Genomic DNA, 14,586 nt, shown 5'->3' with positions numbered 1-14,586 from the left:
TGGCATTTGATTCTTGATAGGTTGCTTGGTTTTTAGGGCGCAGTTGTCCTTGGGCCAGGCATCGTCTAAGTCACTTAGCCAACCAATCAACCGAGCCAAGGTCAATAGAGAAGAAATCATATGATCAAATACAGAGAAGAGGGGACCTTATAGATGAGTACATTGCAATCGTTGCAGCCAGCATAACTGGCTATTGGTGTGTGTGCAGTGCACATCAAAAGTAAAATTCCTAACTATCAATTGCACTGGCAAATTGTCTATATATGCTCATTGATTTGAGGAATAAAATCCTTGGACCAATGCAGGATTGGATTACATTCTCAAGAAATTTTCCGGTGTATTCAATTAATCTATTTTACTTCATCTCCCAAAAAATAGAGACAGAGCGCATTAACAACTCACGACAGTTGCAGCGGAGTAGTCATTTGCATACTTTGCATGACAGTACACAAAATTTGATCTATGTGTTTAGTTAGAAATACGAAGAACCAAAACCGTACAGGTTGTCCTTTAATTGAAATAACTTCTTTTGGTTCGTTACGATCTATTACCGCGAAAGGCATATATGAGACCGAGACCTAATTATACAACATATCTTGTAATTGCAAGAAAATGAACAGAACACTGAAAGTAGAGGTCACCAACATTTTTCATGGATATGTACGGTAGTTTGACTGTTTGAAAGATACTCCCCCCGTTCCACTCCCACATAGCCTGAAAAACAAACTTATATTGTGGTATGGAGGGAGTAGAAGATATAACCCTTAGATGCTTTTTCAGTTCACAATGAAATACCAGCATCCATACATACATTACAGGAAGTGAAATAAAATAACATCTATCTCAAAATAAAGGAAAAGAAAGTGAAAAAAGGGTATCCACGATGTTTCAATCATGTATGCTCTATCGTTGTACTACATAAACCTTTGAAAGCATGAATGAGGACTTCATATTTCTTTTTGGTGACAAAACCACACCTGATAGTTTTATCTCTTCAAGTCTTTTGGCAAACCACAAGGTTCTTCCATAATTATGAATGCTCTCTTCTTGACCGCTCTCCTTTCTAGATCAGCAAATCCTAGAAAAACACATAATTAATAAGTTGATAGTTGAATGACATGCTAGCTAGCAAAATGACCATAAAAGCCAGCAATGTGAGTGAAGTGAAAAAAAGTCACACTCGAGAACATGGGAACTTGACTATAATTAGATAGATAGCCAGTATAAACTAACTCTGGTGTAGTTTTGTCTTGGTACAACATCATTGTACATGCCAAAATGATATACCATAAAGCTCAGTAAGCAATTCCCATATATAAGAAATGAATCATGAAAAAGGAGAATTTGTTTTAACAAGCTAACTCTCTAAGGTGTACATAATCTTTCATTGTCAACGTTAGTACATAATGTTGGTTTCCCAGGGACCTAGCATAATTGACAATATCATCCTATATGAGGGCCATACTGAAGATCTACATATATTGATGGACATGTTTTTAGCCCCAGTTACCATATACAAAACTAGGCAATTAACAAAACAGGTTTGCTATTTCACATCTAGATGTGAAATAGCTATCTCACATCTAAGTCCACAGCCATTAGATCTCGTTCTATCTTTAGGATTCGCGCAAGTTGTTTCTCAGTTCTTGTCGCGCTTTTCGCTCGCGTCGCGCGTTGTTCGTAGGTGCGCGCGGCCCATCTTTTTAGCGGGTTTGTGTTGTTTTTTGCCTGTTGCGGGCCGCGTTGCTTGTTGGGCTGGCGGGCTGTTTGACTGAGATTTGTTTTGCCTGTTGCGGGCTGGCGGTGCTTTGTTGGGCTAGCGGGGCTGTTCTGAGCAGTTTTGATGTTTGAAGTAGCGAAGTCTCAGCCGGCCGGCTGTGTAGTTTGTGCGTTCAGATAATTCAGTGGGATTTCTGTCTTTTTCAGCACAAGTTGATCTTTTCTAGTTTTTAGTGATTTTGACAGTTTTAGTGGGGGTCGGCACGAAGCACATATTTTTTCCCCATATGAAGTGTCTTGTCTCTGTAGGTAGGAAATGGGGCATTAAGCATGCGGTTTTTAAGTTTCAGTACAAGATGAAGTGTCTTGTGTCTTGCTAAGCTAATTTTTCACACAGAGCTAGTTTACATTTTGTACGAAAAAGGTTTTCATTTTGTTCTTTCTTTTTTCAGTTTATATCCATGTTTCATGACAGTTTCTTTATTGTCAGCCAGTGGCGATTGTGGGGATCAACAAGGGAAGAGGAGGAGAGCGCCAGTTAAGTATCTGAACTACATGCGATTAATCTATATGCGTTTTTTTTCATCTTTGTTAGGTTATATGTGTGTTTAATCTACTCTAATGTGGGGGATTAAGTGGGATGTTTGGTAGTTTGATTTTTTGTAGTGTTGTTTATATCTAATAGTATTCTACATATATAAGTTGGAGCACCAGCTAATGATTATCTTGTCTTTTGTAGTGCCCTGTACATCTACTATTTTTTTTGTGGATGTTAAAGATGGTATGCTCAATTAAATAATCTTATCGGTCACCCCAAGGGTAGCAATAAATCGGACGATAAATCGTTGAATCGGAAGATTTTTTTAACGGTGTTAAATACTAGTTGTGTAATACACTCCTAGCTTTTCTTGCTTATGTTTTTCTACCCTGTTTTGCTTGTTACTAATCTCTAGTTCCTAGTTTCTACTTGCTAGTTTTCGACAGCTTTGCCATGAGTACTTTTGACATTTTTCCATGGTTACTTACTAGATACTGGTTCCAACAGTTTTCATTAGTGTAAGCATCAGCATGAGCACCATTAGTTACACTCTTGCGCTATGTTGATCTTTTGTTGTTTTTGGTATTATTTAGGATGGTGTGCCCAGTTTGCTTTGGTCATTGCGAGGCGGACAGTGGTGAGAGCTTTGGCATGTTTTTTCATGATGCCAACGAAACCTTTGTGGTAAAAAAATCTTGCCATCTTTACTTTGTACGTGTGCTTTTTGTGTGCTCTAGTTGATATGCATTTTTTCAGAGACTCCCATCCTCTGCCATGCAGCGGTTCCCACATAAGTTTTCCGGTGGGTTCTTGAACTTCAATGCTCATGGCCGCCGATACGTTGTGGATGTTCTGATTGCGCATGGCAGCACACGCATCGGCGGCGATGACTTAAGGAAGTTCATCAAGGACTTCAACCTTGGCCATGGGGAGCTTGTTGTTTTTCTCATGATTGGACATATCGCCAAAACATTTGTGTGCTATTTCGGTGGAGGTTTTTCTGTCGGAGATCAAGCTGAAGCGGCAAAGGGTGTTGTATTCAATCATGATGAGGAAGGAGGAGAGCAAGGGCATGGTGGATAGGTGGATGAGGGGTTTAACAATGTCCAGAATGTGAAGAAACCGCTCTAGACATCATCTACAGCAGAGATGCCATTTTAGTGGAGCAGGAGGCAGATCGGCTTTGGTACGCTCATCGCTATCGATGATTGACTCGCAACTATGGGTGCCCGCATGCCACTTGCAGGTAGACAATTGAATTGCAACTGGTTTATTTTTTGTATGTAGTTTCCTAATTGCCCTAGTTGCAAGTCCATCATCGACTCACAACTATGAGGCCTGCATGCCAATTGCAAGTAGACCATCGACTTGCAACTGGTCTATTTTTTGTTTATAGTTTTGTAATTTTCCTAGTTGCAAGTCCATCATCAACTCACAACTATGGGGCTCGCATGCCACTTGCAACTAGACCCTCGACTAGCAACTGGTTTGTTTTTTTGTCTGTAGTTTTGTAATTGCCCTAGTTGCAAGTCCACGGTCGACTCGCAACTATGGGGGCATGCATGCCACTTGCAAGTAGACCATCACCTTGCAACTAGGGTTGTTTACTCGATGCCACTTGCACTCGACCATCGACTTGCAACTCGTTTTTTTGTAGTTTGTAATTGCACTAGTTGCAAGTCCACCATCGACTCACAACTGTGGGTGCCTGCATGCCACTTGCAACTCAACCATTGACTTGCAACTCTTTGTAGTTTGTAATTGCCCTAGTTTGCATGTTCACCATCGACTTGTAACTGGTCTGTTTTTCTATATGTAGTTTTGTAATTGGCTAGTTGCAAGTCCACCATCAACTCGCAACTGTGGGGGCCCGCATGCCACTTGCAAGTAGACCATCGACTCGCAACTGGTCTGTTTTTTGTCTGTAGTTTTGTAGTTGCCCTAGTCGCAAGTCAACCATCGACTCGCAACTGTGGGGGCCCACATGCCACTTGCAAGTAGACCATCGACTCGCAACTAGGGTTGTTTACTCGATGCCACTTCCAACTCAACCATCGACTTGCAACTCTGTTTTTTTGTAGTTTGTAATTGCCCTAGTCGCAAGTCCACCATCGACTTGCAACCGTGGGGTGCCCACATGCCACTTGCAACTCGATCATCGACTGGCGACTCAGTTTTTTTGTAACAAGTTTGTAATTGCCCTAGTTGCAAGTCCACCATCGACTCGCAACTGTGCGTGCCCGCATGCCATTTGCAAGTAGACCATCGACTTGCAACTAAGGATGTTTTCTCGATGCCACTTGCAAGTAGACCATCGACTCGCAACTGGTCTATTTTTTGTTTGTAGTTTTGTAATTGCCCTAGTTGCAAGTCCACTATCAACTCGCAACTACGGGGGCCCGCATGCCACTTGCAAGTAGACCATCGACTCGCAACAGGTCTATTTTTTGTCTGCAGTTTTGTAACTGCCCTAGTTGCAAGTCCACCATCGACTCGCAACTGTGGGGCTCGCATGCCACTTTCAAGTAGACCATTGACTTGCAACTGGGTCTTTTTGGTTGATGCCACTTGCAAGTAGACATTCCGCCAGCAACTGGGTCTTCTATTGTTCATGCCACTTGCAAGTGGACATTCGACTTGCAACTGGGTTTTTTTGTTTGATGCCCACTTGCAAGTGGACACTCGACTTGCAACTGAGTTTTTTTGTTTAATGTCCACTTGCAAGTGGACCCTCGACTTGCAACTAGATCTTGTTGGTTGATGCCCTTGCAAGTGGACCCTTGACTTTTGCAACCGGAGTCCTTTGTTTTTCATGCCACTTGCAACTCGACCCTCGATGTGCAACTGGGGTCTTCTATTTTCATGCCACTTGCAAGTGCACCTTCGACTTGCAAGTGGGTCTTCTAATCCTGATGCCCACTTGCAAGTCGACCCTCGACCTGCAACTGGGTATTTTTGGTTGATGCCACTTGCAAGTCGACACTCCACCGGCGATTGGGTCTTCTATTTTTCATGCCACTTGCAAGTGGACACTCGGACCTGCAAGTGATTATTTTTGTTGGATGCCCACTTGCAAGTGGTCACTCGTCTTGCAGCTAGTTTTTTTGTTTGATGCCCACTTGCAAGTGGACACTCGACTTGCAACTGAGGTTTTTTTGTTATCCACTTGCAAGTGGGCCCTCAAATATTGCAATTGGGTCTTCTGTTTTTTCATGCCACTTGCAAGTGGACACTCAACTTGCAATTGAGTTTTTTTTGTTATCCACTTGCAAGTGGGCCCTCAAATATTGCAATTGGGTCTTCTGTTTTTTCATGCCACTTGCAAGTGGACACTCAACTTGCAACAGTTTTTTTATTTTGATGTCCACTTGCAAGTGGACACTCGACTTGCAATTGTTTTTTTTTGGTTGATGCCACTTGCAAGTCAACGGTCAACTTTGCAATTGGGTTTTCTTGTTTCATGCCACTTGCCAGTCGAGGGTTGACTCAGAACTGTGGGACCATACTTTTTTTGTTTCTTGCCACTTGCAAGTCAAGTGACATTTTTTGCAGTTTTTGTATTTTGCGATCTTGTAGTCAACCGAGTTTCCAAGTCCACCATTTTCTTTTGACTTGCAACTGAGGTTCTTTGTGTTCATGCCGCTTTTTTTGCAAGTCTTACTCACTCGAAACAGCAAGTCCAACCTTTCTTGATTCGATAGTTTATATTTCACAAACATTTTTTTCCGTATCTTTTTTAAGCTAAACTTTTGCAACCAAGCGCCAACTAATAACTTGAGAGCCCTTAGTTGTTACTCCTTAGTGAACACACAACTATGTTTTTTTTCCTTTTCATCTATTTTTTTCTTGATTTTTTAGGCGCACTAGTGTTTTTTAGTGACCCTTTTTTTTAATCTCAATTTTTAGTCTCGCAATTTTTTTACAAGGCAGACCCCCAAAATGCTTTTTCTATGTGTTTTTAGACTAAACATAGTGTTCTGTACTCAACTGCCCCTTTTAAAGTTTATTAGGGGGGTTTTTTGCAAGATCTCCAAAACAACAACGGATCTCCAATGTTTGTCCACACAGACACATTTATTTTCGCATTTATTTTGTCTCCCACTGCACTGTTTGAATCGGTGGAGCAGATGAGGAGGAGACGGGGACGACAAGCTCGAAGCCTCTGGCGACAGAGATGGCCGATGACGAGCCTCCCGCTCCGCACCTCTCCTCGACGCACGAGGCATCCCAAAATGATATCTGCTTGTTCATCTACATGTAGTCTGCTTTTAGTTCTGTTTTTTCCCTCGAGAAATCAAAGCAAATTCCCTCTTGCTACACACTGACGGCAGTCAACTGCTGTGTTGTTTCTCTACAGACCAGAATCAAGTTTCTACAGTCAACTGCAGTCAACTTCTTTTACAAGCAAGCAAGATCTTTTTCTACTAATAACAAACAAGGGCCAGGCCCGTGAGCAAATTTTTAGACAAAGAAAGAGACAAAACAAAAGCCCAACTAACAAGGCCCACCAGGTGGGGGGGAGTCGGGATGGGTGGCAGAGTGTTGACGATAGACAAACAACAGGCCGGGTGGGAGATCGACAAACAAACAAGCTGGATTTTTTGTTTGTCAACGAGGTGGGACAGATTTTTAGAGGATGATGTCGCCTAGATGTGAGGTATTATCTCACATCTAGATGTGACATAGACAGACACCCTTAACAAAATTAGCATGTAGTCAAAACATAACAGTAATGAACTAACCTAAACCTTGCCAAAACGTGGGCTCGTGCCTCCATGGCCTACACCATCTTCATCCTTCTACTGATCCTCTCCATCATCTCCTGGAGGAAATAAAATTCTAGAACAGATAAGGAAAAGAAGAGGCCAGAAGAAACAAGCTAAGCTAGCAACACTAAAATTCAAGAAAAAATATAGCGAAGAACATCAGTACACTCTTCAAAGGTTGTCGCTTTTAATACATACTACAACAGTCCCTTATCCCCAAAACTCAATGTCACACAAAGAATATTCAAGTACAATTCATCCAAAATTTTGATTAGTACCTTTATTGGTGAATGGAATTTGTCATATTAGCACACAACCCCGATCAACCAGAGAACTTCCTTTGTAGGGAGCTCAGAAGCTGTAAAGACCATGCACATCCACACACACGGCTCACCATCGTCACCATGAACGGCAGGAGCAGGCGCAACCACCCGAACCTCAGTACTGCCATCATGACCAGAAGAACCAGGCACATCGACCTGCCCCTCAGCCCCAGCATCGCCACCATGGGGCACATCAGGAAAACCATCCAACCAGTTGACGACCATCGTAACCCAATTATTTTTTGAAAGTTCCGGCGACTATCGGCGTTTCATTGATTAAGAAGGTAGAATTAATATTTACATTGCCACACGGCAAGGATAAATAAAATTAAGAGAATGTAAAAAACAAGGGACAGGAGGTCTATGTCTATCTACAGACCCCCGAACGGTCCAAGCAAACACTTGGCAAGTTCTTCAGTTGACCGTTCAAGACAAGGAAAAAAACTTAGTGAAGTATATATACTCGACTGAGTCTTTTACTCCATTAACTACTTTTAGGCAATCGGTTTGAGTTGGCATAAGATTAGTAATCAATCTTGGTTAACATGAATTTGGAGTATACTGAGAGGGAGTCGAGAAAGGCATGCCGTGGCCGTTGATGATCTTCTTGACCTCGTCGATGGTGGTGACGTTCTGCACCTCGTCGATCCAAGAGACCATGGCGTCCCTGCAGCGATGGAGAAATCGCAACCATGATATGATACAGCAGTAGCCGGCGAGGGGAATGAAGAAGTATTTTTCCTGCTACTTACTTGGTCCTCTCGCCGTAGTAGGGGAAGTGCCTGGGCATGCCGTCCACGAAGAAGAGGACGGTGGGGTATCCGTCGACGCCGTGCACGCGCGCGAGGTCACGGTCCTGGGTGGCGTCGACCTTGGCGAGTGCGACGTCGAGCCCCTTGTCGGCCAGGTGCGCCGCCGCCGCCGCGTACTCCGGGGCGAGCTTGCGGGACCAGTAGCACCAGGGCGCGTAGAAGTCGACCACGACGTGGCGGCGGACGGCGAGGAAGGAGGAGAAGTTGGCGGCGGTGAGGACGACCACGTGGGCCTCGTTGTCGTTGACCGCCTTGGGCAGGATGAGGTCCGGGTGGGAGACAGAGGCGGAGGAGGGGTTGGGGAGGAGGACGAAGAAGGAGGTGGCGAGGAGGAGGAGCAGGAGAATAGATCGGGGAGTGGGCATCGGCATCGTCGCCATGGCCGGCCGGCGAGGAGTGGGATAGAGTGCGTAGATGTTAGGACTTAGGAAGTGGAATGGATGCAATAGAGAGATCAACGGGGACTTTGAGGACATTGAATCGAGTTTTACGGCTTCCGTGGACATCGGCATCACCGCCGGCCGGCCGGCCTCGTCTGCACGAGCGCTCGGCGCCGGACGCGTGAGGCCAAATGACTCCTCAATCCTGATACTCTGGGTTAGGTTCTCCTAATTGCTCCAGGAAAAAGCTAAGGCTATCCTCGACACAAAAAACAAAACCTAAAAATCCACTACGCAGTCCCAAATGTTGTTTCTTGGTTGCTGGAATATTGAGCACTTCGGCAAATCATATAGTATTACCGACATGTACATCTTGCCATTTTCTGAAACGCGGTTCCTTAGGGTCATGTTTAAAAAAAGAAAGAGAAATCGCCCCCAGCCTCTACATCTAGGAGATGCATGCGGTCATATTATTTATTATTCTCAATGATTTTACAAAGAAATACAACAGTAAGACCGAGGCCATCATCTAGACGACATCTATCGCTACTTCTATCCTCTTGATAAAGGGGTGCCGAATGTCCGGGCCAAATACCAAACAGACACCGCACAAAAGCCTAACATCTAACGCCGGATGCCCCATCCAAGCCACATAGGCGAGACTGGGTAACACTCCGGTCCGGCGCACTCTCAGTGAGTACCACACGCACACGCTACAAAGGGTCGTCACCTCCGTCTTCCCTCGATCCATACTCAAAGCATGTACCGACGCATCGACCTTGTCAGGCCTCTCTGCCATCGACGCCACCACGACGGCGGACAACATCGACCTCCTGCGCGTGTCCATCGCCATACATCTGACCCAAGCCTCCACTGCTCCATGCCGCCGAGAACCGCCGCCATGAATATGTAGAAATAAACACCGCTCCACCGAAGAAGCCATCCGCTGGTCCCTCGAGCCCGAGTGCCTCTCCAAGAATGCCGCCCCCAAGGGAGTAACGACACATGAATGCCGCCGTCATCCGATCAGCTGATCTAGGGTTTCACCTTGATGATGCCTTAATGATGAAGTATAAAGGGGTGCCGTAATGGGTGAGGTTGGGAGCTTCACCTTGATGATGCCTTCATGAATGAAACGATGATAAGGGCATCGTCATCACCGGCTCCGGCCAACGACCGAAGACCAAATTTTCACCCGGATCCGTCCCAAGAAATCCACCCGACAACCTATGCACGGTCTCGACCGCCTTCAAAGCCTCAGATCTAGCCACCTAGATCCGGTGACCAACCACAACAACAGTGCCACCGTAGGAGCCCTGGAGCACCGGCCACTTCCTGAGTGCGCCACCACTAGAGCCTGGGAGGAGGGCTCTCACCCCACCTCGCCAAACCGCGAGAGCTGCCGAGATGACCCCGCACACTAATCACCGTCTCTGATCTGAACCAATCTGCGACAAAACCACGGGATCGGCGATGCAGATCCGCCTTGGATAGGGACAGCACCACGCCATGCCGCCGCGGGAAGCCTGAGCTTCACCTGCTGCCACCTTTCAGGGCCGCTGCCCGGGATCCAGCCGCCGCCGACAGGCCGAGCTACCGGCCACCGCGACCAAGCCCGCATGACCCGTGAGCTCATCGAATGACTGGCGCCACTAGATCTTCCTCGGAGCCTAGCAGCTCCGCCGCCCCCGCCCAGCACCACGCCGCCACCTTGCGTCGTCGCCTAGACGCGCCGTGACGACGCAGATAGGGGGAGAGCGCCTCGGTGCCATGGGTGACCCGCCTCACCTGATCTGGCGCGGGAGGGAAGAGAGCCTCCGCCGCCGCCATCAGCCGCCTGGGGCTTCGCCCGACGACCTCCTCTAGCGGCGGCGGAGGGGAGGGGGAGGATGGACGTGCCCGTCGGCGGGGGCTAGGGTTTCCACCCGAGCCGCCCTAGCGGGAGGGCGTCGCGAGCTTACCTAGATGAGTTTGTTATGGAGGTTGTTAACTTAGGGTCCATGTTAGCTAGTGTGCGGCCATGCTTCTCTCTTTCTCAACCTTATCGACATGATTCAAATTCTAGAGTTTCAGAAGAAATGAAGGAAGGTTACAAGAGCCTTAGGGGCATGCGCATGAAGACTTCCCGGGTGTCATCGAGGCCAGGCCGACTCCGGTAGGTGAGCGGTGACAGTGGCTCGTCCTGGTCCCGGTAGTGACTGTTCGATGGTCCAGAGATTTCTGGATTCCCACGTGATTTTTATTATGTTGGGGATGCTCTACACTTCTGGTGAACCTTTATAGTAGATCTGAATCCTTTTCGCAAAAAGCAGCACTGCTACGAGAAGAGAGGATGAGGGGGTGCTTCAAGAAGTTGATAAAATTTTCCACAAACTTGGTAAAAGTTTGTATAGTTTGACAATGAAAAAAATTCAAATATTTTTTTGGAATGGACGGAGTACTTGTAGCAAGACTTGCACAGGGAGAATAGACCCAATAGTGCGTTATCTATAGAAAACGTAGTTCTTTTTTGGGCGAGATAAGCCCAAAGTAGTTTGTGAAAATATTCTCCATAAATTCAAAATTTAAATGTAATATATATAGTTAATCAACATTTACCACCTAATTTGTAACTTGTGGCAAATGTATGCCCAAATTAGAATCCTGGCCACTTCATACCTCAAACTTTCATTCTGCAAAATGTTTCCCCTCATGTTACAAATTTGCACCATGCTTTTATTCACTCTTAAGTTTAAATTCACGCCAAGATTTACCCTGTAAATAAGTTTCCACCTTTCTTATTGGCACAAGTGTAAAGCTTGGGGTAAATCCTTTCCACATAATCCCTGTCAAAAATGATAAAACTAAAGGTACAACGTAATTTTTTTAGTATATATCATCACACAATCATAGTACAACCAGCACACACAAGCCATCATCCTCCGTACAAGCCAGAAAAGTAAATAAGAACAATCACAAGATTTACATGGGCATCATGCCCTAATCTTGATTGATCTTGACATTATATAGCATGGGATGACTTAATGGTGGTGGGTTACAACACACCACTTATTTAATCCAACCGGCAATATAAGTAATGATGATACTATGTCTGGCATGGTTGATGTACCCGAACATCTCATGCCAACAATTACTCTTGGACGTTTGCTTCACCATTTCCTTTTTCTGCTTGAGTCCCAAGTGGTGGTTTTGGTTGTGCATTCGGGTCAGGCAGTGGTTGTGGATTCGGGTCCGGTAATGGTTGTGGGTTTGGATCAGGTTGCGGTCCTGGTAATGGCTGAGGGTTTGGGTTTGGCTGTGGGTCCGGCAATGGCTTCGGGTTTGGGTCTGGTAATGGTTGCGGGTTTGGATGAGGCTGTGGTCCTGGTAATGGCTGAGGGTTTAGGTTTGGCTGTGGGTTCGGCAATGGTATCGGGTTTGGGTCTGGCAATGGTTCTGGGTTTGGATCAGGCTGTGGTCCTGGTAATGGCTGAGGGTTTGGGTTTGGTTGTGGGTCTGGTAATGGTTCTGGGTTTGGATCAGGCTGTGGTCCTGGTAATGGCTGAGGGTTTGGGTTTGGTTGTGGGTCCGGCAATGGTTTTGGGTTTGGTTCTGGTAATGGTTGTGGGTTTGGATCAGGTTGCGGCCCTGGTAGTGGCTTAGGGTTTGGGTTTGGCTGTGGGTCCGGCAATGGTTTCGGGTTTGGGTCTGGTAATGGTTGTGGATTTCGATCAGGCTGCAGTCTTGGTAATGGCCGAGGGTTTGGTTTTGCTCGTGGGTCTGGTAGTGGCCGCGGCTTTGTGTTTGGCTGTGGGTTCATCAACTGTTGCAGGTTTTGTCCTGGCAATAGTTGTGGATTTGAGTCAGGGTGTGGTCCTGGTAATGGTTGAGCGTTTGGATCAGGTTGTGGATCTGGCAGTGGTTGTGGGTTTGTATGAGGTTTAGACTCGGGTAGCGGTTGCGGCTTTGGGTCTGGTTGTGGTCCCGGCAATGGTTGAGGGTTTGGATCTGGCTGTTTTCCTGGTAGTGGTTCTGGATTTGGGTTCGCCCGTGGGCCGTACTGAGGGTCTCTAGTGATCAGGTTGTGCCTCCCGGCAGCAAGAGCAAACACTGGAAGAAGCATAAGCAGCAACGGTGCTACGAGAAGAGAGGACGCGGATGGGCGCTTCCTCATCGTCATGGCTAAGCTTGTGTTGGTACGAACTTGCAAGTGCGTGCGTCTCGATCTTCCTATTTATAAGCGAATTCAGCCATCAAGGCTGGACAAGCATGTACGTTGTTTACTCCAACTCTGATTGGGCTTGTTAGCTTTGCCTTTTTGAAGATGCGGGACTGCACGCCTCCGCTTAGTGCTCTAACCAGCAGCTAGCCACAATAAAAAGTCATTTAGAAAAGTTTTGAGTTATCATCATAAAGAAAAAGTTTGTGTAGTTTTCGTCTGGATAGATGTGACATTTTTCAGTTGATCGTAGGAGAGCAACATGCAGAAGCATACAGTTGCCCAAGTTGTGAACAACCTGATCACTTTCAGTAATTCTGTTGAATTCATAGCAGGGTAGCAGATGGCTGTGAGCATGGAATTTGTAAATCATGTAATTTTTTTTAAAATAAGAAAAATCATGTAAACACGTATACATGTTATTTGCGTGTCCAAGAAGTTTAATTAAGCCATACACAGATTTGTAGGCTACATAAAAAAAATCCAGCCCAAATGCAATAGAAATAAGCCTATTTTAAATTATGTATTTGTCGTTTTCCCCTTTGTGTAGACTATATATGATTTTTTTTCAAATATATTTTGTTGAAATTTTGTATGAACACACTATACCTTTTTTATTGAAAATTTTGAGGTGCAAGAATAAAGTTCTTGATAAAAAAAAAAGAAGCCTGTACGATGTATTGTTGTACACAGGAATATCGTGGATTCTAAACTTGAGGTTTGCATGGATGGATCTTTTTACGGAATCTAGTTTAAATGAGTCCTATTGTTTCCCGTATGAATTCCTATTCTATGACTCAAACAACACATACAGAAAAATTTTCTAAGGATTAGATTCCTCCAAAATTCTATTAAAAGTTTAAAACCCCTTTGAATCAAAGAAGCCTATTCCCCCCAAAGTAAAGAAAAGAATCAAATGAGCTCGGGTGAACAGTAAAATCAAAACTAAATCAATTTTTTTTAAAAAAATCCAAATTTTTTTGGGAGAAAAAGTTCTAAGTGCTTGCAAAAATTCGCCATGAAATCACATTTCTAGAAGGCGTGGCAAAAAAAACAAAATCAGTACTCTGAAAAGACTACTTTCAGAAGCATTTTGGAGCACTGAATTTGTTTTTTTTTGCCACGCTTTACAGGAATGTGATTTCATGATGAATTTTTGCAAGCACTTAAAACTTTTGTCAATGTTTCTCCAAAAAAAATTGGAATTATTTGAATTTTTTTGAATTTTTTCAATTTTACTGTTCACCGAGCTCAAATGAGCTCGGGAGCAGAAAGGCACTTTCGATCAAAGAAGCCTATTTCGCAGCAAAGCTAGTGGCTGTCCTATCGGACAGTGATGCACCTTTAAGTACGCGGTTTCTAATAATCACGATCAGTGCACGCCGTGCACAGGGCACTCATTTCGGTTGTAGCCGTAACTTTCACATTTCATACACCAATCACGATCAGCTGCTTGTTGGTGCACATCCAATGCTCTAGAATAAAACAAAAAGTACTCCTATATACAAAACGTACTTTACCTAACCTACCGATCGAATCGTCTGTATAGATGAAAAAGAAAAGACATCCTAGAGTCCCAAGTTACCTACCGATTGAATCGTATGTATAGATGAAAAAGAAAAGACATCCATAGAGTACCAAGTTACCTACCGATTGAATCGTACATATAAATGAAAAGGAAAAGACATCAATAGAGTACCAAGTTACCTACCGATCGAATCGTCTGTATAGATGAAAAAGAAAAGACATCCGTAGAGTCCCAAGTTACCTACCGATTGAATCGTATGTATAGATGAAAAAGAAAAGACATCCATAGAGTACCAAGTTGCCTACCGATTGAATCGTACATA

The 14,586-nt window shown here is 44.8% G+C and overlaps 2 protein-coding genes across 4 annotated transcripts; both read right to left on the bottom strand.

Annotated features, from left to right (window-relative positions):
- Positions 1-631: 631 nt before the first annotated feature.
- LOC119319153 (protein disulfide isomerase-like 1-4) lies at positions 632-8,728 on the bottom strand. 3 transcript variants are annotated; one of them, XM_037593637.1, is made up of 4 exons: positions 8,099-8,728; positions 7,909-8,013; positions 7,000-7,079; positions 632-1,078 (listed from the first exon to the last, which is right to left on the bottom strand). In XM_037593637.1, exons 1-3 carry the CDS (start codon positions 8,668-8,670, stop codon positions 7,073-7,075), a joined length of 684 nt encoding a protein of 227 aa, XP_037449534.1. In that variant the 5' UTR covers positions 8,671-8,728; the 3' UTR covers positions 632-1,078; positions 7,000-7,072. The 3 variants fall into 3 exon arrangements, with proteins under 3 accessions (XP_037449534.1, XP_037449535.1, XP_037449537.1); XM_037593638.1 differs by having other exon boundaries at positions 7,934-8,013; XM_037593640.1 differs by having other exon boundaries at positions 7,959-8,013.
- A 2,654-nt stretch (positions 8,729-11,382) lies between these two features.
- Positions 11,383-12,737, bottom strand: LOC119319152 (vegetative cell wall protein gp1-like). The gene has a single exon (XM_037593636.1). The coding sequence runs from the start codon at positions 12,695-12,697 to the stop codon at positions 11,669-11,671; it is 1,029 nt and encodes a 342-aa protein (XP_037449533.1). The 5' UTR covers positions 12,698-12,737; the 3' UTR covers positions 11,383-11,668.
- Between the last annotated feature and the right edge of the window lie 1,849 nt (positions 12,738-14,586).

This window comes from Triticum dicoccoides, chromosome 6A (assembly GCF_002162155.2).
Source record: "Triticum dicoccoides isolate Atlit2015 ecotype Zavitan chromosome 6A, WEW_v2.0, whole genome shotgun sequence".
Taxonomy (NCBI): domain Eukaryota; kingdom Viridiplantae; phylum Streptophyta; class Magnoliopsida; order Poales; family Poaceae; genus Triticum; species Triticum dicoccoides.
The sequence above is the reverse complement of the archived record's forward strand: the minus strand, read 5'-3'. Positions and strand labels throughout refer to the sequence as shown.

Bases quoted from the DNA above. Each gene is read 5' to 3' on its own strand.
- LOC119319152 (XM_037593636.1), bottom strand. From the start codon at position 12,697: ATGACGATGAGGAAGCGCCCATCCGCGTCCTCTCTTCTCGTAGCACCG.
- LOC119319153 (XM_037593637.1), bottom strand. From the start codon at position 8,670: ATGCCGATGTCCACGGAAGCCGTAAAACTCGATTCAATGTCCTCAAAG. The intron at 8,014-8,098 runs GTAAGTAGCAGG...CCATCGCTGCAG, and splicing joins TACTACGGCGAGAGGACCAA to GGACGCCATGGTCTCTTGGA.